Source organism: Ceratosolen solmsi, unplaced genomic scaffold (genome assembly GCF_000503995.2).
Source record: "Ceratosolen solmsi marchali unplaced genomic scaffold, CerSol_1.0 scaffold1, whole genome shotgun sequence".
Classification (NCBI taxonomy): domain Eukaryota; kingdom Metazoa; phylum Arthropoda; class Insecta; order Hymenoptera; family Agaonidae; genus Ceratosolen; species Ceratosolen solmsi.
The window spans coordinates 11,372,856-11,396,057 of record NW_011948415.1 but is presented as its reverse complement, the minus strand read 5'-3'; the positions used below and the strand labels follow the sequence as shown (position 1 = coordinate 11,396,057).

Here is a 23,202-nt window from a genome sequence, read left to right as displayed (position 1 = left end):
CAGATTTTTTTTTTTTTTTTTATTTTTATCGCTTAAATCTACATGCATGTATACAATTTACATTTTACGTAAATTTATTGTACAAAGTTGTTATTAGTAATGAATGGCGACTATTACAAAGAGATTAATTGAAGTTTTAATAGTCGTTATGAATGGATATTTAAAGAATGTCTGGGATGAATTTACAATCGGTAAAAACATTCAACAATGCGGATTAAATTTGATGCATATGAATTTTTAACAATGTTGTATCTCGCAAAAGGCAATTTTTTTTAAACATTTTAGTACCATGCAAATTTACAATCAACATTTAATGTAATAAAAGAAACGAGAGATATAACGATTCCAATGGTAATTAAAATTTCACTATTCAAAAATATTTTTTCTTAGTGCAGTAATTTCTTGTTCACCTTTAAATTGTGCTTTTAAAACGTTTTCTTCTTCTAATATCATAAAGAATCAACAATAATATCATTTCCCTTAAAATACTTGGCTATTTTTTCGGTAATAAATGCAAAAAAATCATCAATTGTATGTACGTAATTCGCGTTTGTAAGTGTATTATACATGCATTTATACATGTATATACAAATATTATACAAGAAATTTTAACGAAGATCGAATGATGAATGTTAATGCTTTAATGCAGAGAATAAGAGTAGCAATGTGAAAATTCTATTACAGTCGTTCAGATAAATTGAACACAAATCGTAAATTTCCGCATTCTATAAGTAAATTTAATGATTATATTCGTAAAGTAATGAATAACGGACGAAATAATTGAAACAAAATAAACATTATAAATAGTGTAAGAATAAATTTAATATATTTTTTAAATTCTCCAATTTATAATTCAAGTAATAAATAATTTTACAATCTCCATTATTGATTAATAAATTATGTTAATAAAATTTATTTAAGACGAATTGAATTGTCATTGAATATCTTATGAATATGATATGATATGCTTGAATTACAGAGCATTATTATATTATTTCAAAATCTATTACTAATGGATAGCAGTTTATTATAAATACATTAGTATAGTTATGAAATTATGCTATCGTATTCTAAAAGTTGATCAATGATAAATTCTTGTTGTGATAAGGAAACGAGTATACAGTAATACATTGCCGGAAACATTTATAGTAAAAGTCGAAAGTTTAATCAAATTGTTTAAAAGACAAAAACAAAGAAAGAAAAAAAAAAGAAGAAGGAATTAGTTAGACGAAATCGTGAAATGATTTAAATTAATGTTCACATAAAGTTAACGACATATACAATTATATGCCTCTTTGATAATGATAATTAGTCGCCGATGTAAATAGTTATTACTATTTTTAATATTTATATATATATATATATATATATATATATATATATGAAGGAGTTTTATATTTCAATATAATATTCATTGTTCAAATTCTTAACGAAGTTTCTTAATGCTCTCATTTATCTTTACTCAAAATGCTATATAAACAACAAGTATAAAAGTTCTTAAGGTTTTAAAAGATTTTTCACGATACATCAGCAGTATTATTTACGATATTCGCTATTATTTTAGTAAATTTTGGCCTTTATCTTTATGCTTATGCATTATGTAATACTGAAACGTAATATTGTTGCAATAATTATAAATGTCAACTGCAATTATTCATAATTTTATACAAAATTTATAAAGCTACCATTCATCTAACTGAAAAATTACATTCCCTTCGTTAAGGCTGTAATGTATTATTTTTGTACAGTCGTTATTCTCTACCGTATGTGTGCAAATTCAATCTAAACAGATATTTCGAATTTTAGATGAACGTAATATATGTTAAGAATTATCTTTTTATAAAAATTCATTTTTGTTTGTTTGTATTCTTTTATTTTTAATTAAATAAGGAATCAATGCTTTTATTTCGTATGTGCATAATAATAATTAATTGATCACGCGAGCATCGACGTTTTATCTTATCATGTTTACATCTATACTTTTGGCTCTGGCAATTATTTTCATAGCGACAATTCTTGTTAAATGAAAATCCACACTTTCAGAAATTGAGTTTTTACTCAAATGAAATTAATAACGATATGACAATAAGATCTCAACAACCGTAATGCAAAGTTTCGCTTACGCCACTATCAAATAATCTTCGATTACATTTGAAAAATTACCGATTAATGTCAATCGAAGACTGTGAATAATCTGCATTGAGCATGGTAATTCGAGTAATCTAATAAGTTATACGTTGTTCACATGTACCCATTTATGAATCTATTGCAATAAAGTCTGCAACCAAAAAGCCCTCGGTACTATTCTTGCTTCAAGCTCGAAAGGTTTCAAAGCGAATAATACATCAATGTTAGCGTAAAAAGATTAATTCTAATATTTATAAATTTCATATTTACCAAAGTCCAAGTATGTCTTTAATTACAGTCTATTATTTAAAAGTTGAAAATTGTGAAACAGCACGGTGGTAAATTTAGGACTTTCTCACGCGCGCACACCCACCCACTTACCGACGACTCCGCCGCCTCCCAGCCTCCACCTCCTTAAGCAGTGTAAGCCACGAGACACAAATGAAAGTGCGAATATTCGATTATTTCGCAGGCATAGCTTTATTGGGGTCGTAAATCCAATATAAAGTGGCAACGATATTCCATAACACGTGCCGTTCGTTCTTTCAACGCTCTCCCCTCCCAATTCCGTTCCCAAGCACAATTGACGCGTTAATGAAGGAGAAGAAGAAGAAGAAGAAGATGAGCTTGAGGTACGGGTGCTTGAGTAATTCGGATAATCGCGATAATCGCTCGCATCTACACTCGATAGGCAAAAATCTTGGCTCGGATGAAGGGCGAGGATGAGGTGGAAATTCGAGAAAGTATGGGCGGTGGGGGTGGGGGTGAGGGGGGGGGGGGGGCAGTTAATCGGCAACGTTCGTCCTTATCGCAGACAAGACCGGGCGACCATTCGGAGGAACGTTCGCAAAAACTCGCGCGTCATCGCCAAGGGCGGGAAGTAGCTGCTGGAGCGGGTGGGGACTCGCGACACCGCGACGACGGCCGACGGACGTCAGCAGAAGGCCGTGTCGTCGAGGCTCGAGGTACGATCCTTGTGGTTCTTGCCCGAGCCGTTGTAGAAGCTGCCGCTGTGCTTCGGGTAGTAGACGGAGGATCGCGAGGAGCTGCCGTTACTCGGCCTCAGCGAGTGATGATGAGGATGGTGGTGGTGATGATGGCCGCTGTGCAGCCGGCGTATCGAGTTTCTCAGCTCGAGGTTGCTCGTGTTGGTGGCGATCGAGTCCTCGTTCGTTTGGAAGTCCGGGCTGTCGGCGCGACTCGGCCTTCCCATGCAGTCGAGGCCCGTTTCGCCCGACACCCGGCAGAATATCTTCATGAAGATGCGTTTGAACTTGCGCCCGAATATCACGTAGATGACGAAGTTCACGCCGCTGTTGAACGTCACGAGGAGGTTACCGACCTGGATCATCCAGGTGGGCGGATTCACGTAGACGTTCTCGTAGACGTTGCTGGCAAGGGGCAGGACGTTGCAGACCAGGAAGACGATCACTACGCAGAGCAGCATCGTCGCGAGGCCGATCTCGCGACGCTGGTGCCGGGAAAGTCGGCGCAGGTCGCGGTTCGCCTTAAGAACAGAAAGATATGCAGTGACAATAAGAAGGGGGGGGGGGGGGGGGGGGGGGGGGGTGTTTGGATTGCGCGGCTCATCTTGCGTATCCGCACCGGCGCGCAAGTAACGAGAATCGAATTACAAGTATTGGCGAAATTAATTCGGACATCGAGTAAACTACGCCTTCGTAGTTTCGATAATTTTGTTGTTGTTAAGGATTTTCATCGTCATTTGATTATAGATGATAATAACGAGTTCGCGAGATTACTTATTGCTGAAAAAGTACATGGAATAACGGAAGGATAATTTTTAATAATTCGTATAATTTTCAATAAATTCTCAATTTGTGAATTTATTGAAATACGAATACCTTCGTTCGCCCCCACCATCGCCCCAGATATTATTACTACTTTTATCTCTTTCCTAATGTTAAATCATTAATAAGGCTGCCAGTATGATAATCCAATAGCGCCAATTTTGTTGGTAAATGGATAATTAGCGTATGCCGCGATCAAAAGTCGACATTTTATAATTTCCATGTAATTGCCGTAGTTTATGTAAATATTTATCGCGAAATAATTTGTCATTGATTAACGTTTCGAAATTAATTCATGTGATTATGAATAAAATGCCAATGTGTAATGTAATGTTATGTGCATGTCATTTCGTATACGAAAACATTTTAACAGTTTATCGGACATATTTGTTTATCGGAGTTCGCTATTACAAAGCGTAGATTTTAGTTCAATTAATTATGAAGATCATTTTTTGAATTTTTTTTTTTTTTAAGTTAATGTATGCACACATTTTCTTTTGTTTTTCTTTTTTTTTTTTTTCTGTTTAATAAATAAAGCTTGATAGTTAGTGATTGGTGTTCTTATACGCTCTGCAGTGTATTTGGTTTACTTTTATAATTGGAATTTGAAATCCAGGTTCCAAGTAGGAAATACAAATAGGCCAAAGAAGATATATGGAAATGTGTCTTTGCCTCTAGGTAATTTGCTCGAAACTTAGATTGCAAGCTTTCCTTACTCATTATACGAAAAACTTAATCAATGCCACGAACTAAGTTTCTAAATGAGATAAATTGCATTTTGAAATGGAATTCATTATTCCAATCACATATCATACACATGTGCAACAACGCAAATGTAGATTTGAATATTATGCGTAACGTAAGTTGGATTTTCAGTGCGACAAATTAGTTGCTGACTACAACAACAAAACAGTCCAAAGCTACCAAAGGTATAAATAAATTTATATTCGCGTAATTATTTCTAGGACGTTATACTGTGTATTAAGAGTACTTGTCGAACGATTGTTAAAGCGCGAGGAAGGCGAGTCGCGATATCTCATAATCTCTATTGTAATAATAACACCACCGCGGTAGAAGTAAGCAAATAAAAAGACAATAAAATTTTTCAATGCAATTGGCGTGAGATACTTAGCGTCTTATTCGAGAATTTTCCACGCCTCGTAATTGCTAATTTCTCGCGCTCCTTCAGCACTCTCGTCAGCGTCTATACTCACCCTCTTGTAAATAGCCGCATTAAAAATAACAAGGGCCGCGAAGGGGAATGCGTAGCAGACGAAAAAGTAGAGCCAGTGAACGTAAATGGCTATGTAGAGTTTGTTCTGCCGGAGCTTGGTGGGCACGATGCAGAAGATCGTGACATTGTACTTCCAGTGCAGCTCCTCGCTCAGCTCGACCTCCCATAGTCTGCGCAAAAGCACACGTGAATAATAAAAGTTCGAACGAGCTCTTAAGCGTAATTATCATAAGCGAACCGAGAGAGTGAGAGAGAGAGAGAGAGAGAGAGAGAGAGAGAGAGAGCGCCTCGATAATTTAATGTCGCCGTATTATAATGGGCCACTCTGGGGCTCTGCGATCGTGGAAATTCGCTTCGACTGTTTTAAACTCGAATTAGCCGATCTTTGTTCCTGGCTTTTTGCTCCTACGGTAATCAGAAAGGTGGTGCGAGATAGGGGTGACGACTCGTTGCCGTCCTGTTGGACCTGAACTAACGAATTGTAGCCGATCGAACAATTTGGCATTTTTTTTTTTTTTTTTTTTTTTTTTTTTTTTTTTAAGAGAATTCCAGGCAGCGATCTCTTGACGAGACGAAGTATTAATTCGAAACGCTCTCTGCGATTTATAATAAAATTAATAATAAAGCGAGATTTTTATGGGTACGAGTTTCTTCGCTCGATTTGCAATTATACGTAGGCTCGTTATACTTTTTAAGGACTCTACGGTAGTCGGCATCTCGCGAAAAATATCACAAAAATATCGAGAAATTTCCTTTCAGCTGCTCAATATAAATTGCGATATCAAAGGGAAATTAATCCCTAGCGATAATTTAATTTTTATAATTTAATAATGATATTTAATAATATTAGTTAATGCTTAATTTAATGATAATTCTACTTCAATGATAAGTTGATAAGCGTCGATCATTTATATTCCTTTCTTTGCGTACTCGTCCATTTGTGCATTTCTATGAGATTTGAAAAATTTATGACTTAATATAGGTTACCCAATGAGAAAGCTACTCGCTCCATATTTACGAACACTCTCTTAAAATATTTAGTACTTTGTAATGCACGCGTTAATAATTATCGATACGAATGTAAAGATTTTATAATTTTGTTGAAATGTAAGGCGACGAGAAGTTCGCAAGATAAGTACTAAAAGATGAAATAAAGAAATCGAGGCTAATGGTTAAATAAAGTTTTTAAAGTATTATAAAAACTTTTATAAAATAACTATTGTATTTTCGTCACCGTTCATCACCAATTATCAATCACCGAGTGAATAATCGTTTTCGCGACCGTTTACCACCATAAAAACAATAAATTACTTTACTTATCTCCGTTTTTTCTCTCTCCTATTTTCCATCCTCATTCTTTTTCTCCCCCTTTCCTCATTGCAAGCGCACGCACACGAGCGCGTCGTAGTATTTATCTGTTTCACTCGTGACGAGTTCTGCGTGTACCCGGAGACGTTCACGTCGTGGGAGGTTATCCGCGACACGCGCGGGCTCGGCGAAAATCTTGGCTACGGGAAAATAAATGTTCTTGGCTAAAGAAGAAGAAGAAGAAGATGAAGAAGAAGAAGAAGAAGATGTTAAGACGGTATGAGAGGAGGCTGCGGGAAAACAAATCTGAATTTCTGGAACATTGCCGCCGGTAAGCGATATCGAGGCAACAAATACCGATTCGTTGTTGCGTAATTTAGATTGAAAATATACGTATTTTGCAAGTATCGGCAAATTCTATCCCCGATTCTCTCTAGTTGCTCAACACTTGTTTAACATTTCTCTCCATCCGTGCGCGCGCGCGCATATATATATATATATATATATATATTTATTTATAATGTTCCTTCAGTCTAAAATATACAGATTTAAAGCAATTCAATTAAATTACAATCCCGGATTGAAAATAATACTTGCAGATGCAAATGCTCTGAATACGAAACCTCAAAAGAAATTTATTATTATAAAACGGAGTAGAATTGAACTTGTACGAAAAGAAAAAAGAAAAAGCGAATTATATTACACTAATATCAAATGAGATTATTCAGATGGCTTATAATAAATTATTATATAAATTAATTAATTCCATAGAATGCACGCGATACTAGTTGACAAATGTTTTTACAATAAGTCCACCGCTCACTAATGCATTCGCTATCATAATAATCGAGGCATTACTGCGTTTTTCGATTAATCTCGGCGCGAATTTCGACGACTAATAATACGAAAAATTGTTTTCTTCGTAAAGCGAAAGAAGAAGAAGAAGAAAACAAAAAAAAAAGATGAAAAACAAGCAAATCACCTTGAGCGCAACGCTCGAGCTCAAATATACAACCAAGGCTGTGTCATCCTCGATTAATTATTATCCACGTAAAACTCCAACGAGCGAGTATTTTCGTGATAATCGTGAGCACGCGGCAGGGGAGAGTGAAATTGCATTGCGCATCGGAGAAGGAATGTTAGCAGTTTTCGAGCTACGTTGCGCAGCTCTACCGGCCTCCTGCGCCTAATCCATTTAGTGCGCTTAATTTTATCGAGCCTAATCTAGTTTGATAAAATGAAACGAAGTCACGAATCGCGTCCAAAGTATTATTAAGTGAGTAATCGCGTTGCTGATGTTAAACCGAGTGCGACGTTGAAGATGTGGCAAAATAAATAGCGCACATCATAGCGTCTCAGGCTGGAGGCGCGTGGCGCGCGTCTTACTGCAGTTACGCGCAAAGTCAATTAAAAACTTGGTAGCTCAATTTTCTTCAACGGCAAGCGCAAATTAGATCGACTCCCGCGCCCCTTAATCCCAACGGCGATGCCGAACATTTCAATAACTTCCCGGACACCTCGGAAACGTCGCTGATGCCCCCGCACGCGCACGTGTATTTAAGAGGTCGCGTAAAGCGCATCGGTCGCAAATGGGGGAGGAAGATTCGGATGCCGAGGCTGTAAAACAAAAAAAAAAAAAAAAATGCTCCCGCCGAAATCAATGTAGGGTCGTTAGCTGTGGCAGTCGGTGTGAACCAAGGTTGGACATTGACAGTGATCGACTCCTGGCTCTCTCGTACTTTGGCAAATTGTAGATCACGGAGAAGAGGCCGATGGCGAATATTGCGGTGCGAGCCCTCCCGTAGGTGCAGAGCGAGCGCGCCTTTAGAGGATGGCAGACTGCCACGTAGCGTTCCATCGTGACAGTGAGGGTCAGATAGACGGTGGCCATGTGGGCGGTCGTCGACAGCGGGTACAGGTAGCGCACGATCTTCGGGTACACGAGGAACTTGTAGTGGAAGAGATAGCCCGTGTAGGCGTATATGCCCGGCAGGCCGTACACCAGCACCTGTCGACATCATCAACGTCCTTATCACTCATTTGACACACTCTTCGATCTTGTGTGGGATGTGATGGAGGATGGTGAGAGAGAGAGAGAGAGAGAGAGAGGGAGAGGGAGAAAGAGACAGAGAGGGAGAGAGAGAGAGAGAGAGAGAGAGAGAGAGAGAGAGAGAGAGATAGAGAGGCAAGTCAAGCTTGGGGCGGTTGAGGAGGGTGGAGGAGGAGGAGAGAAGGATTCGCCTGGTAAGTAGGGGTTGCTCCCGGGGAATCTCGAGCGTCTTCGAGTAAAGTCTTCCATTGCCTTAGCCTCAGGTAAGTGAGATATAAAACGAGATAATGACGTGTTAAGGATCCGTGGATGTAGCGCGAGTGGTATTGGGGGCGTTGCTTTAACTAGGCTTCCAGTACGTTTACGATGCAGTAAACTCGACTCAAACTTTTAGGCTTGAACTAGTTAGTTGCTCCACCTTTTAACGCGAGATTACTTTTGATAAGTAACTTTGACATTTTTTTACAGCAACGGAAGTTAAATTTTATTATTTTGTGTTTGTTTGTTTATTTGTTTCATTCATGTTTTATCGAATATTTCGTTATTTCTCCATTAATAGTATGTGAGAATCGTTTGATGATATTGGAATCGACACACGAGTATCCTAATGATTTGACAAACACCGTTTCTCTTACGTTGACATTACATTATTTCGTCTCTTTGCAAGCCCCAACGAGCTTACCATATTGTTTTAGGATTGCTTAATGTTTGCTCCCATAGTCTTCGCGAAATAACCAGCTCGTCCATTTTATGGAAACGTTTAGCATTTTTATCTTACATTTATAATCACAAAATACGAACTTTAAATCTTTCCCCATTTATCCTATCATCTTCTCCAACAATAACTTCAAATAAGATATAAGATTTATCTTAGTTTTTATATTAAATTATCGTACGTTAAAGTAAATGCTCGTCATATTTAACCTAATTAATCATTCATCCGGAGAGCGATAAATATAGATATATTAACTTGGATAAGCAGGTAAATCTGACTGAGAAAACTAAATTTGAAGAGAGTGTAAGCAGCGGCACTTTATTCGTCGTATGTTCACTTCAATCCTTGACCGACAATTGAATTATATCATATATTATTGAGTTTTTACTTTATCAACGGAACAAAATACATATTGCAATAACTGTCATAATGTTTGATCAATAAAATAAAAAATATATTCTTTTCCTAATGCTTTTAAGTTGCAACATTAAAAATTATAGTATAATTGTAATGCCACGGATATCAATATGTGGGGTGAAATTACATTAATTTTCTTCCCTCACTTATATCTTAAGAAATCCAAAAAAATTCTTACTATTCCAAAATACAAAAATATAATTGTATATTAAAAATTTACTTAATAATTCTCATTTTACTTGGATCGTCAATAAAAATTATGAATTGCTTATACATTGGTAAATATTGTTCAAATATTCAACAGAGAATATTTCACTTGCAATAATATTAAATCAACATCACGACTTTTCTCATTTATGCAACCTTTATTATGGGGTTTACGAACATTAATGAATTTTACATAACTTTATTTCCCGTTAATATGCATTACGAATTTAATAAAATGGAAAAAATACTTAAAATAAAAACATTGTCAATAAATACCAAGAGGTAAAAAACATAAGAGGAAAAATTTGTTTGTTAGCAAAGTGTTATATAAAATAATTGATAAAAACGTAAATATTTGTGAAAAATGTGTATTATCTCATTCATATTATAATTCGTACTAAAAATTTATTAATATAAAAATACCAGTTGGTATCAATAAAATAATAACGACGGCGACAACGATGACGACAATAATAACAATAATAATAATAATAATAACAATAACAATAATAATAATAATAATATTAATAATAATAATAATAATAATAATAATAATATGAAGAAGAAGAAGAAGAAGAAGAAGGAGAAGAAGAGAAAGAAGAAGAGGAAAAATAATAACGACGACGACGACAACAGCAAAAAAAAATAAAAAATAATAATAATAGCGGTGGTGGTGGTAGTGGTAGTGGTATTGCTAGTATTTGGGAAAAAAATATGTCTGCATTTGAATGTTGTTCATAAAATTCTTCTTACGAGATCAAGGATTTGTTATTAATACATAAGTACCGATAAATCGAGCGGGATTTGTAGCTCATCTGGTGTTACAAAAAAAAAAAAAAAAAGGGGAAAGAAAAAAGAATAAAAGAAAAAGAAAAAAAGAGAGAAGGAGAGAGAGAGAGAGAGAGAGAGAGAAATCCAGTGAAGCAAAGCTTTTTCAACAAACGGAACAGTTTATTCGAATGACTTTCTATTAAAGAGAAAATAAAGAGTTACGAGAAAAGGGAAGATAAAAATTTATTACAACTCCATGGTAGTAACATTTTAAGCGTGCGGAGGGTTCCCGATACGCCTGGCGCAACATTTGACATGAGACATGAAAGGCCAGCAGTGAGCGCTTCGGATAAACTCGAGACGACGGCGCAAAAACTAGTGCGCACTGCATTCGAAAAATAAGCCCCGGCCATCTAGAAGGATTACTTGCAATAAAACCTCGTCGTCGACCTCGTGCCCCCCTCCTCCCTCCCTCTCCCAACACCGTCCACCGATCCCCTGCGCAGGCTGACTCGAGCGAAAGAACTCATTGTTGGCGCGTCGTATAAACGGGCCGGGGGGTATAAAGGGGCCGGGGGGAGGGGGGAGGGGGAGGGGGGGGAGAGAAACGAACGACGACTCGAGATGATTAAAGGGCAGACGTGAGGTCGTAGCGCTCATCGTCGGATAACTAATCTGGCACTAACTATAACTTGGATAATCGTCGCTCCTAACTTGTCTCCCGGCTCGATCCCTTCTTCGTGTCGTCGCGTCATTAAGAAAGAGAGGCTCGAGCACCCGGGATTCCGCGGACTACCGCATTCTTTTGGCATAGGTAGGGGCCCTTTGACGAGGAGACAAATCTCGGGAGAATAGCACGCGCGTTCGCTACGGCCACGGGGCCGAGGTTTAGCGAATAATTAGCGCGCTGGAGACATTGCGCCCCGGGAGTCTGGGTATTCGCGTCCGAACGACTCGTGGAAAGTGCGTGGGGGCTGTAAAAGTTCCGGGCCCGCTTTGCATCAGAATAATTACAAAATTTAGTTAGACTTGGTAGGGGAGGGACTGGTGGGTGCGTTTCTGCTCTCTACGAGCTTTGAACAATGGGCTTTGGACGGTAAATTGCAAGATAAGAGGCTGGCCGTATGAAAATTTTTACTTTAATTTGTAGTCTTTCGCGTAAATAATCCCAGGTGAAAAGGTTAATGGTATAACTTGCTCTTTTATAAATTACCAGAAGAAATTATCTTTATTTGAATTCAACTTATATAACATGGTAGTGATAAAGATCAATTATGATTTGTTAAAAAACTTTTTTACCCTCTATAGCTCTCTCTCTCTCTCTCTCTCTCTCTCTCTCTCTCTCTCTCTCTCTCTCTCTCCCTATCTGACTCTTTCTCCCTCTCCCTCTCCCTCTCTGTATATATATAATTTATAAGGCTGACGATTTAAAATTATTTTTATGCTTGAGGATACCGTAGTTTCATCATCATAATAGACAACCTTTGTTTGCCATTTATACTTTCCATTTAGTAGCAATTAATTTTCTTACCGTTTGAAATAAATTTTTTCCTCATTATCAGGAACTAATTAAATAAAGTTAAAAGAAAGACAAACGAAAAAACCAACAGAAACCAATATTATTATAGACCAATAATCAATAATTACATAAAGCTGAAATAAGATTATGTAGGAATGTAGGCTCGATGTGTTAGGTGCAATTAAATCCCATGTACGTGGCGTAAATTGTAATTGTAGTTTGAGAAGGAAAAAAAAGAAGAGAAAAAAAATATTTTAAAGGCTAATTAACTCAGGAGCGTAATGATATTGATACATAAATTAAGCCTAAGCTGTGTTATTTTCTAATTAAACGTAACTATTTGGATTTGAATAAACTTTTCCATTTGAAGAAAAGAGCATACGGATAAAATGTGATAGCAATAGTATTTTAATAAAAGTAAGGGAAGAAAATCGTCCGCGTAATTTCATTGATTTTATTATTTATTATACGCAGCTATTAACAATTTATATCGATCCACGAAGCTTACAATTTAGCGTAAACAAGTTTTTTCTCTCTTTTCTTTATTTTTTTTTTTTTTTATTTTTTCATTATTATTATTATTATTATTATTATTTTTTTTTTAATTTTTTTTTTATAGCATTATAGTTTTTCGTTTTATTTCTTAATTATGGCGTTTGAACGTATTTTTGTTCGTTCCTCCTGAAATGTATAGCACAATAGCTGAACTCGAGCGATATTAAATTCATAACACGTTCGTATTTTTATTGCGTAGGCTTAACGTCAATCAGAGTAACCCGAGAGCATAGATAAGATAAGAAACGCTACTTACTGCGCGTATTCGACTTAATAATTCCATTTCGCAATCCAAACGCCCTAGAATGTCGCTCATTCAATAAGTCGAAGCGGCTAATTACAGGCGCGCGTAGGGGAGTCGGGGATATCTCACTTCTCTTCTGGTGTGTCACATAATGTGCCTTGTACCATGCGTCTACATGCCGTGTCTCCTCATAAAAGCATAATTTTTAACCTTTCCTCGCTGATAATTGATAAGGGACATACGAGCGCGTACGCTTGCCGAGGCATTCAATTGTTATTGAAGCGATTGGACCGACGCAACGTACGAGATCCCAGAAATGATCGTGATCCGCACGTGCTGTGCTCGTGCGGAGAGATCGTGACGAAGGAGGACAAACAGGTGGTAGGTGAGGGACAAGGAGAGTCGCAAGCTGTGTCAAGCGGCTGATTGGAAGGGATTTGAAATATTCGCCCGCGTACCTTCCTATTCTATCGAAGCTCATGAAGGCTGGATGTGCAACTTACGGCCAAGAGGATGAGGACGGTGTCGCAGGTCGCCAGGCCGATAAGCAAATAGTTGATGGAGGACTTCATTTGTGGCCTCGACAGCACGATCGTTGATATGGCGTTGCCAAGGATCCCGAGGAGGCTCACCGTGTTCAGCAGCAGACCGTAGATGAGGAACTCGACGAAGCCGTCGGTGACCTCGAGGCTGCACTCCAGCGGCGCCGCCGTCGTCCCGTTGTGGTCCGTGAGGTTGAGCCGGAGGCGCGCGCCGGCCGCGAGCTGCTCCGCACCGTAGTCCGGAATCATCGCCGCGACGCACGCCCCTTTACCCCGATGCCGGGCTTCGCACTGGGGACAACATAATCGCTGTAGAGGGGACGTTGGTGGAGCCGCAACGCCACTCGGGGCTCTCGATCCCATCTTCGCGGTACGGCCGACAAAGAAATCCCGCGTGGGACTTTGAATCGACCACCGACCGATTACAGCGGATCGGAAGCAACCGACCTTACGGTGACGTCACTATCGACGAAGACGATGGACGCACGATTTTGCCAATGGAGATTTCGCCGTATTGAAGGGGCAAACGCGAGCTCGAGCATTCGACTCGCGATACACTTTGCCAACGAAAACATTTTGAAAGGGACCAAATAATTTTTGAAATTATCGTGTGAAGACAGACAGGCAGTGATTGAGAGGGGGCGGGGATAGTCTGATGCTGCCATTACGAGCTGAGAGTAGTAGTAATAGTAGTAGAGGTAAACGCAAGCTGATGCCCTTTTCTGTCCTTTATTCTCACGTAAAGTTTTTTCAATGGATAGGGGGACTTGAGTGGCTTGCCAATGAAATTTTTGCATCACATTTTATATACGAGTAGATGGATAAGGGCCCTCCTCTCGTTATTCCTTTCATTTTCCCAGAGTAAGGCTTTAAAATTGCGCTCGAGAGAGGAAAGTCGGGTATTGTTGTGTTAATTTTATCGCGCGTTTCAAGGAAAAAAAGGAGCTTTTTGCGTAGACTTATAATCAACGCGTAAAAACTATGGTCTAATGGAGAAAGAAGATGCGATAGTGAAAAGGAGCGCCTCGTCTATTAGTTCATGTGAATTTCCGTTTAAATAATTTACAAGGCTCCTCCCGCCTTTTATGCCAATGGACAAATCGGAAGAAAGAGAAATGGCAGAATATTCCGTTCGCGTGTCATTTAAAATTTCTTTATTACAAACATCATAATTTCGTATCTGCGGCGCTACGGGATAAATGAAAAGTTGTGTTAATTTTTAAAAAATTTTAATATTCGTCTATTTTTCGACCATCGATTTTCCTCCGGCCATATAATACCGAGAAATTTCATCGTCCTTCATTTTACAGTCATTTCTATTTTCTTCTATTCAAAAGAAAGAACCTTGTCGATAAATTATTAAAAATATTATTAAGAAAGAAATCTTATTCAACCACTGTAGAACTTTTGGTCTTTTTACAGTGTTACGTTATTTTCTCGAATGTCCTCGTGTCTCGTCTTCGCCTTCGAAATTACTACAATTAAAGTAATATAATCGTTCAAAGGCAAAATAAATTCTCCACTCTAACTCAACTGACTTTTAATGTCATAGAATAGAACTTATTTTGAATAACGTTAATATTAATTTACCTTTAATGTGCAAATTTTATCACGATTTTCTTTCTATTAATTGTAAAAAAGAAATAGCAAAAAGTTTTCAACGATATCACGACAAATTTTTAATTCGATAATTTACCTTGAATGTAATATTTTAATTGACGGACATTAATAATAACATAAACAATACTGCAACGCCCGATGGCCATAGTAGTATTCTAACAACACACACTCTGATCTATTTTATATTCTGTCATACTACTCTATTTTATATAGACGGCGATCTCTTAATTTCTTCACTTTAATAAGAAATCATAAAACCATTCAACCATAATATCATGAAACACGCTTTTTTTCTTTCTTTTTTTTTTTTTTTTTTATTACATATAAGTAGTAAGTGAAATTTCGCTTTAACATTCAATTAATACAACACGAAGAAAGTAAATATATTCACGACGCTGATTTATTCTTATATAAATATATAATTGCTATTACAACAATAATAATAATAATAATAATAATAATAATAATAATAATAATTATTATTATTATTATTATTATTATTATTATGGTTCACGTATTTCGATGTAGGTGTTCACGTCTTTTGTAAAGCCTTTATTATATAACAATTATGTGTATTTTGATTCTATTACTTTATTATATTTTGTCAACTTGTTAAAACTTATTTCAACAATAACTCACCATAATCGAATTTTCAATTATTTTACATATATGCAATTCTGTCATTCCAATATATATGCAACAATAGATAAAAATCAGAAGAAAAAACCTATTATGTTAAATAGTTTAAATAAATCGACGCGATAACAAGTTTTCCCGAATGTAAATAACTCTTACATTTGAAAATTTTAACCTTTTTTTCCTCTGCATTCTCCCATTCTCTTTACCAACTTAGTGAATTGTAGTGAGTCTTGCTAAATCTCATCCGAACATGTATATTAATAAAAAAATTTACTTCGAATTTCATTGATGATTTCGTTAATATGCAGTGCTTAGATAACTTTCTAAGAACACAAAATAAAAAAAAAAACAAAAACAAAAACAAAAAAAACAACAGGAGAACAAAAACAAAAACAAAAAAATAAATAGATAAAAAATTTGTTATTTAAAGTAAAAATAAAATGAGAATATGAAAATTTATAGCTTATTTTAAATGTAAATATTGTTTTAAAAAATATCCTAAGTATTGGTGTAAACAAGTTTCTGTTTACGTACGGTATACTTCAATACCATTATATCGGAGAAATTTATGAAAAGTAAAAAATAAAATAATAGCCAAGTCTCGGGAGTAATACAAATATTGCATAAATGGAATCCATTTAATAACGTGGAAAAAATTATGGAAATAAGATAAATCGCAATTGTAATTACACCTTTCGTAAATATTAATTTTAACATTGCTAATTTAGCTTCATTCTATCGATCGAAATTGTCATGTAAATGTACATTAATTACAAAATAAATTAAATAAATTTAATCAAATTAAACTGTATAAAATAACTGTATAAACTATACTGTATAAAATAAAAAGAAAAATTCCATTATTTTATATATAATATTCGCATAAGTTTTGAGCATTTGAAATTAATACAAGAATAATTAAAATTATGTTGGCTCCAACGTCGATTATCAATCAGAGAGTAATGACGTCAAATGGATTATTATATAGATTCTGTAATTATGCAACAGTCGATACAATTATTCTTTATTTATATATATATTTAATTTTTTTTTTTTTTTTTTGTTTAATTTACACGATCTAAAGAATCAGTTTGATATGTTTATACTTGTAAAATACCCATAACACTAAAAAATCATTTCATTCATTTGTATAAAACACTCATTTATTTTATATACTCTAATATTATATAGAATTTATTGAGAAATGAACTAGTTTCATAATTAAAAAAAATATATATATATATATAACTTTGACGAACTTTGATTAATTGTGGTTACGAGAGTTTGCAGTTGAAAAGAAAAAGAAGCAGAAGAAGAAGAGGAAGAACTTTCACACCCTTTAATGATCTTTAATTATGAATGTGTCGCTGAGTCACGCTGTTCATCCGGCAATGATTTCGATAATCTGCAAGTAAAAAATAAAAGCATTCGCTATGCCTATTTAAAAATTGCATTTCACATTCTAAACACGATTCATCCTATTCGCGATTTAATACGCTGAATCGATAAATTTATTCACAAGACATTCGTGATTCACGACGTTTTGATTGATTAAATAGGGCATGAAATACCATAAATCACTCCATACCCGCGTATACAAAATATCACAACGTTCTGAAAATTTGCATAAAAAACGTTGTAAAACTCTCTAAACTCTTTGAATTTCGTTGGATGAACATTCCTTCTATCAAATTGATCTATGGCTGTCCGTTTTTTAAGATCTCAAGACTTTAGCTTATTAAGGTGAAACTACACGTTCCACTAGCTTAAGCTATTATCAAAGCGGATATTCAGTCCCACTTCTAGTCAAATTGATTTTCCATTTCTTGAACTTTACTCCATATAAAGGCTGATTAAGAGAAAGTGATTTAGAATCTGATCTGCCGTTATTGCAAAGCAATTGAAATCTTCATATGCTTTGATTTTACACGGAATGTAATAGAAATTCCCCAAGGTGAAGATGTGGTAATGGAATGTTTATTTTCGCTCTTCTTCCATAATAAACCTATGTATTAAGCGAAATTGCATCCGTACTTTACGATGTAATACAAAGACAATAATAAACAATTATATTTTATATAATTATGCGAAAGTGTTTTTTTTTTCACGTAAAAATTAGATGTAAAAAATTAATTTCATATAATTTTCTAATTACTATTTTAATTTTCGTAATTTATTTATTTTTTATTTTTAATTTTTTTTTTTTAATATATTCAGGCTATTATTAATTGTTATAATATAAGTTTCAAGTAAATATCACTTAAATAATATATCTCTATGTACAGCTGAAATAAGTTAAATTTACAATGAAATGGAAATTATTATTGTGCGTAACGACTATTTCCCTATCTCCTATCGTAATGACTTCATAAATGAATGAAAATAAGCCCATCCGCATCAAACTGGAGTACTACTTTTACAAATTATGCAATTTATCTTGAACTTAGATCATTGTGATTGCATATTTTTCGACGAACGACTATACTATTTGAAATACTTCTTGGTATGTCAAATCTACCACTTTTAAGCTTCTTTCGCACACTGTTGGACGAATTCAATTAATAGTCCAAACACAAAATACGATAATTTCTTTAATAATGATGAATTAAATATCGGAAATGGACAGACGGAAATAGACAGAATAGATCGGTGACATACATTAACTGATACGAAAAATAAGCATCCAAACATTCAAACGTATATTTCAGTATTTCTGTGAATAATTAAAAATTACGACTTTATTCATTTCACTTCGATTAAAGCTATCAAGATAATCAAATGGGATTTCTCAATTGTTACTTTCAAATTTTAATCAACGGGCTCCTATCTTATTCACGATATCGTGCTCTTTTTGTATTTAATATTTTAACGAAACTGAAGGTTTAATTTGCCTTTAGTATAACGTGTGCATTATTATTTATTTAAAATCACCATTCAAGATAAAGTTCTTAAGTTTTTAAACTATATATCAATTAATATACGCAATGTATTAATATAATATATTGTGGATAAAAGACGATAGACATTCATCATTAGGATAAATAAATTTAGAAAAAAAGAAACATTTATCCTTATCGTCATATTGTAGATAAAATTGAATTATTTAAATAATTTGATAAAGAAATTAGCATTACCAAAATTGACTGGAATGAATGTATATGTGTATATATATATATATATATATATATATTGATTTCTAATTCTACAATATTCTCAGGGAGCGTTAATATCAAACTGTCGAAGGGGTCCATAAACCACAGAAATAAATTTCCTACTCAACGGTATGGAAGGCAGAAAAATTTTGGCGTATACAGCTTGTATATATACCAGCACAATATATAAAAGCAGACAGCTCTTGAAAGCTGTCTCTGTCTTCCTCTCTCTCTCTCTCTCTCTCTCTCTCTCTCTCTCTCTCTCTCTCTCTCTCTCCCACTCTCACTCTCACTCTCACTCCCTCCCACCCCCAACGCCCTCGCAGATCACCTCTCGCCCCGTTCCATTCGTACCACAAACAGCTGACAAATTTCTTCAGTGCAAAAGGAAAAGGGCTTGTGCGAAAAATAACCTGCACGCGAAGAAATAACGAGACAGCCGGAGGAAAATGCATCTATCACGCTTGAATAAATAATTTATCAACGGATCCACGCACGTACAATCGTCCGCGAACATTATACCTCTGCTCAAAAATACAATAAAGTTAGGTACATATCACTTGCACAGCTGTACCAATATAACCATCAGGACTACCAAATAGTTTCTATAATTTAGGTGTATATAATTTTTTTTGTATTTTTTTTTTGTTTTTTGTTTTTGTTTTTTGTTTTTTTGAACTGTCAGCGAGTACTTAAAACTTTACGGTCACGCGAACGTTTTGTCACGGGAGATTTACAGCAAGCCAAACAAATGACAAATAAAAGCAACGAAATTTTGCCAAAGTTAATAAAGAATAATGAAGAGTAAGTACATCAGCGAGTCTCACTCATTAACACATTAATTTATTATTGCAACGAAATTTTTTTTTTTTCCTTTTTTTTTTTTTTTTTTTTTTTTTTCAATTATCTTGAAAATTTTGACTTTCATTTAGGTAAATCATTTTTTTCTACGCCCCCCCCTCCCTCCCCCCAATCCCTCTCTCTTCTAATATTACTAAATATAAATAGTACGAAAATAGCGAAGCGCGGGATCGCCTAGTGTCCTTGAGTTGAATTTTTCCAACGACCGTCGAACATTTACACTTAATAATATTGAAGCTAAGCGTTGTATAAAAAGAAAAATTATTTTTAATTTTCCAAAAATAGTCGCGATTTTGGGCAGCTAAAAAGAACACGAAGCAAGGGTAATTAATCGTTGGAAAAATTTCAAGTGCACATATTTGAATAAAATAGGAAATAAACATTAAACGTTTTGTCTCGCTTGCTTAGCACTGGCGCCCAACGACGGTGAATTATTTTGAAGAAAAAAAAAATAATAATAATAAAGAAATAATTAAATAAAGAGAGATAGAGATAGAGATAGAGAGAGAGAGAGAGAGAGAGAGAGAGAGAGAGAGAAGAAATTAAAGAAATTACTGCAATACAATATGGTATTGCATATAGGTAGATAAGCGACGCACAACAATTTTCTTAATACAAACAATTACCAATTATCGGCGACTCACTGCAATTAATACGATATTATTATTCGTCGCGGCTGGAAAACTTGAAAATCAATCAAGCAGGTGGTGGTAGATGGGGTGAGGACAAAACCTTCGCTTCCCAACCAAGGGGATTTAACGTAAGGAGAGAATTCCATTGACAATCGTCCACTGTACACATTACCAATCTTAGCCTTAGACCAGATCAAAATGATAAATATCCTCGGACGAGTCACTGCTAGCGGCTATCCGCTAACCAATATCCGTTAATAAAGTCCAAGTCGAGGCGAGAGAGCTCGCTAGGGAAAACCATTGGTTCACTAAATAGCCACAAGCGATATATTCGAGCGAGCTATTTGGAACAGCTGACAATGCGGCGGCGGCGGCGGCGGTGTCCGTCTCCTCGGTATCCCGTCTCGGCCGATGTCGCGGCCCCGAAAACTTCGCTGCCCATGGCGCAATTAGGCGGGCATTATGCGCCTGAAATCGATTGGACAAACGCCTGACCAAAACGAGCCAAACAACCGCTGTCTTTCTCTACTTATTGTCAACGAGTAGCGTGAGCTCGTTATATTTCGCGTCGTTATCGTCTATCGTCGTCTATTGTCGTCTATTGTCGTCGTCCTACGAAAAGAATCGCGCGTCACGCCTTCGCAACGGATAGGTGTCGTCCTCGTGGCTCGCCGGCCTCCTACACGGCATCATATCGGCTTCCTTTAACGGGGATCTTTAATAACGGTAAGAGCCTGGCGCACTAACCGGCCAGCGTCCGAGGCGACGGCTTCGGCTCCAACGTGCCACCGTACTGGCCGCGCTCGCACCACCGGCCCAAACTCGCCATCGATGCCGATCCTCCGGGTTATTTTCGGCCCGCCGTCGTCGGTGCCGCGCGCCTCTGCACTGGGACGGCCCGGGACGATGAGGCTCCGGCGCGAAAGGCGTCGCGCGCCCCACTGGCATCGGGGGCCGCCTGCGCAAAGCGCCGCGCCGACGCCGACGCCGACGCCGCGGCTTGCCGATTCGGCGTGCCCCGCCGGCGCAGCACCGATACCAGACCGGACCCAAGGATTCGGGACTACGAGGCCCAGTCTGCGGCCCGTACGCCCAATTCCAAACCCGTCTCAAACCATCGACATTCGGCATTAGCGCGAGCACCAATGTAACGACGTGATGTTTACTTTCGTATTAATCCAGCTCGCTACACACATTCATAAAAGATCGGAGAAATTTTATTCCTTACTTTTCGCATTCGCATTCGACGTTGAAATGGGCGTGATTTAATTATATATTCCACGAGCGAATCACGACTTGGCATCACGTGATGGTGTTGTAAATTTGCCTAATTACTTTGAACTTGGAGGTATATTATTATTAAGATGGGAACTTCTTACGTTCCGATACGATGTATTTATATATCTAATATCTAATATGTCGCGACTAATCATTCGACCTTTGACATTTTAACGAGAGAATGAATCGTAAGGTACTTAATAGCTTTTACCTATCTTTTTCGTTTATCGTTTTTCTTTTACTCTTCCGTTCGTTATTATCAGTATTTTAACTAAATATTGAATTTTAACTTCGTTACGAAATATTTAATCCACACGACTAATTTAATCCACAACTCGCTTCATCGGTGCGACGTTAATAATATATCTCGATTTAAGCAATAACGGAATATGCTTTATTTTATTATTATTATTATTATTATTATTTTATTTTATTATTTTTTTCTTCAAATAATCCGTTGTTATCTAGCCATTAGTACTTTTGAGTCGTTTTGGTAAAATCTTTTGCGAGCAATCAGGAAGCGTTAAAAATAACAAACCATTACATCTGAATAAAAATTCCATCTTGCATTAAAGGTAAATACGAAGGTATAAATTAAAGGTAAAGGGAGATTATTAACAAAATAGACTACGGAATATATTAAATTTGAATTTACAATTTGTTGTTGTTCATCTTTCTTGATAATGTAATATTTAAAAGTTCCAAAAGTTTCATTTAAATTTTTCACACTTGAAATGACGCGTGAATCTGCCAATTTATGGACTACACGCACACACAACGCACGCACGCACGCACGCACGCACGCACGCACACGCACACACGCACACACGCACACACAAAGGCACAGAAATAGATAAGATACAATTTGTCATAAAGAAATTACAATATAATAAAGTACGTTAATTTGAACGCATCATTTCTAAAATGTAATGAATATCGAAGTGCATTTATCTTTTTCTTTATTTATTTATTTATTTATTTATTTTTTTCAATAATTAACTTCCATATTAGGTTAATTAACCGGCGAGTATCAAAAATAAATAGACACTGATCCATGCAATTCGTAAATGGCTTTATGCTTATAGGTCAAAGTTAATAAAAATGTTTTAAAAAGTTGATATTAATCATGCTGAAGAGTTGAAAGTAATTTTAACGATATTCTTTATAAGAAGTTAAAGTATTCAAATATTTTTTCTTCGGTATTCTTATCAGAGCCGAACACAGTTTATAAAATTATATTCGTATTTCGTTTTCATAATAATTCTACGTTTCTCAAATTTAAACATTTAACGAGATTTTGCTGGAAATTTATACTCCGCTGGCTTATGCTGCGATACTACTCCTTTCTCCTTTCATTAAAATTTGGAAATTGCTACTAAAATGAACTGCACCTCGTTCTCGCTGATTATTATATTAATGCCAGTTTTTCCGAAAGGTATGCACTAAAGCACGCGTATGGGATTCCCAATGTAATATTTTGAAATACCAATGGGTGAATGGAGCCTCTACCATATCTCATTCGT

The 23,202-nt window shown here is 36.1% G+C and overlaps 1 protein-coding gene across 2 annotated transcripts; it reads right to left on the bottom strand.

Moving 5' to 3' along the window:
* Positions 1-2,894: 2,894 nt before the first annotated feature.
* FMRFaR (FMRFamide Receptor) lies at positions 2,895-21,297 on the bottom strand. Of its 2 annotated transcripts, none has more exons than XM_011507964.1 (5): positions 21,149-21,297; positions 13,459-13,788; positions 8,217-8,485; positions 5,145-5,339; positions 2,895-3,638 (listed from the first exon to the last, which is right to left on the bottom strand). In XM_011507964.1, exons 2-5 carry the CDS (start codon positions 13,744-13,746, stop codon positions 3,062-3,064), a joined length of 1,329 nt encoding a protein of 442 aa, XP_011506266.1. In that variant the 5' UTR covers positions 13,747-13,788; positions 21,149-21,297; the 3' UTR covers positions 2,895-3,061. The 2 variants fall into 2 exon arrangements, with proteins under 2 accessions (XP_011506266.1, XP_011506267.1); XM_011507965.1 differs by lacking the exon at positions 21,149-21,297 and adding an exon at positions 20,396-20,693.
* Positions 21,298-23,202: the final 1,905 nt, after the last annotated feature.

Bases quoted from the DNA above. Each gene is read 5' to 3' on its own strand.
- FMRFaR (XM_011507964.1), bottom strand. From the start codon at position 13,746: ATGATTCCGGACTACGGTGCGGAGCAGCTCGCGGCCGGCGCGCGCCTC. The intron at 5,340-8,216 runs GTACGAGAGAGC...GCTTTTGCGCAG, and splicing joins GTGATCTACAATTTGCCAAA to ACTATGGGAGGTCGAGCTGA. The intron at 3,639-5,144 runs TATAGACGCTGA...TCTTTCTGTTCT, and splicing joins GCTATTTACAAGAGGGTGAG to TAAGGCGAACCGCGACCTGC.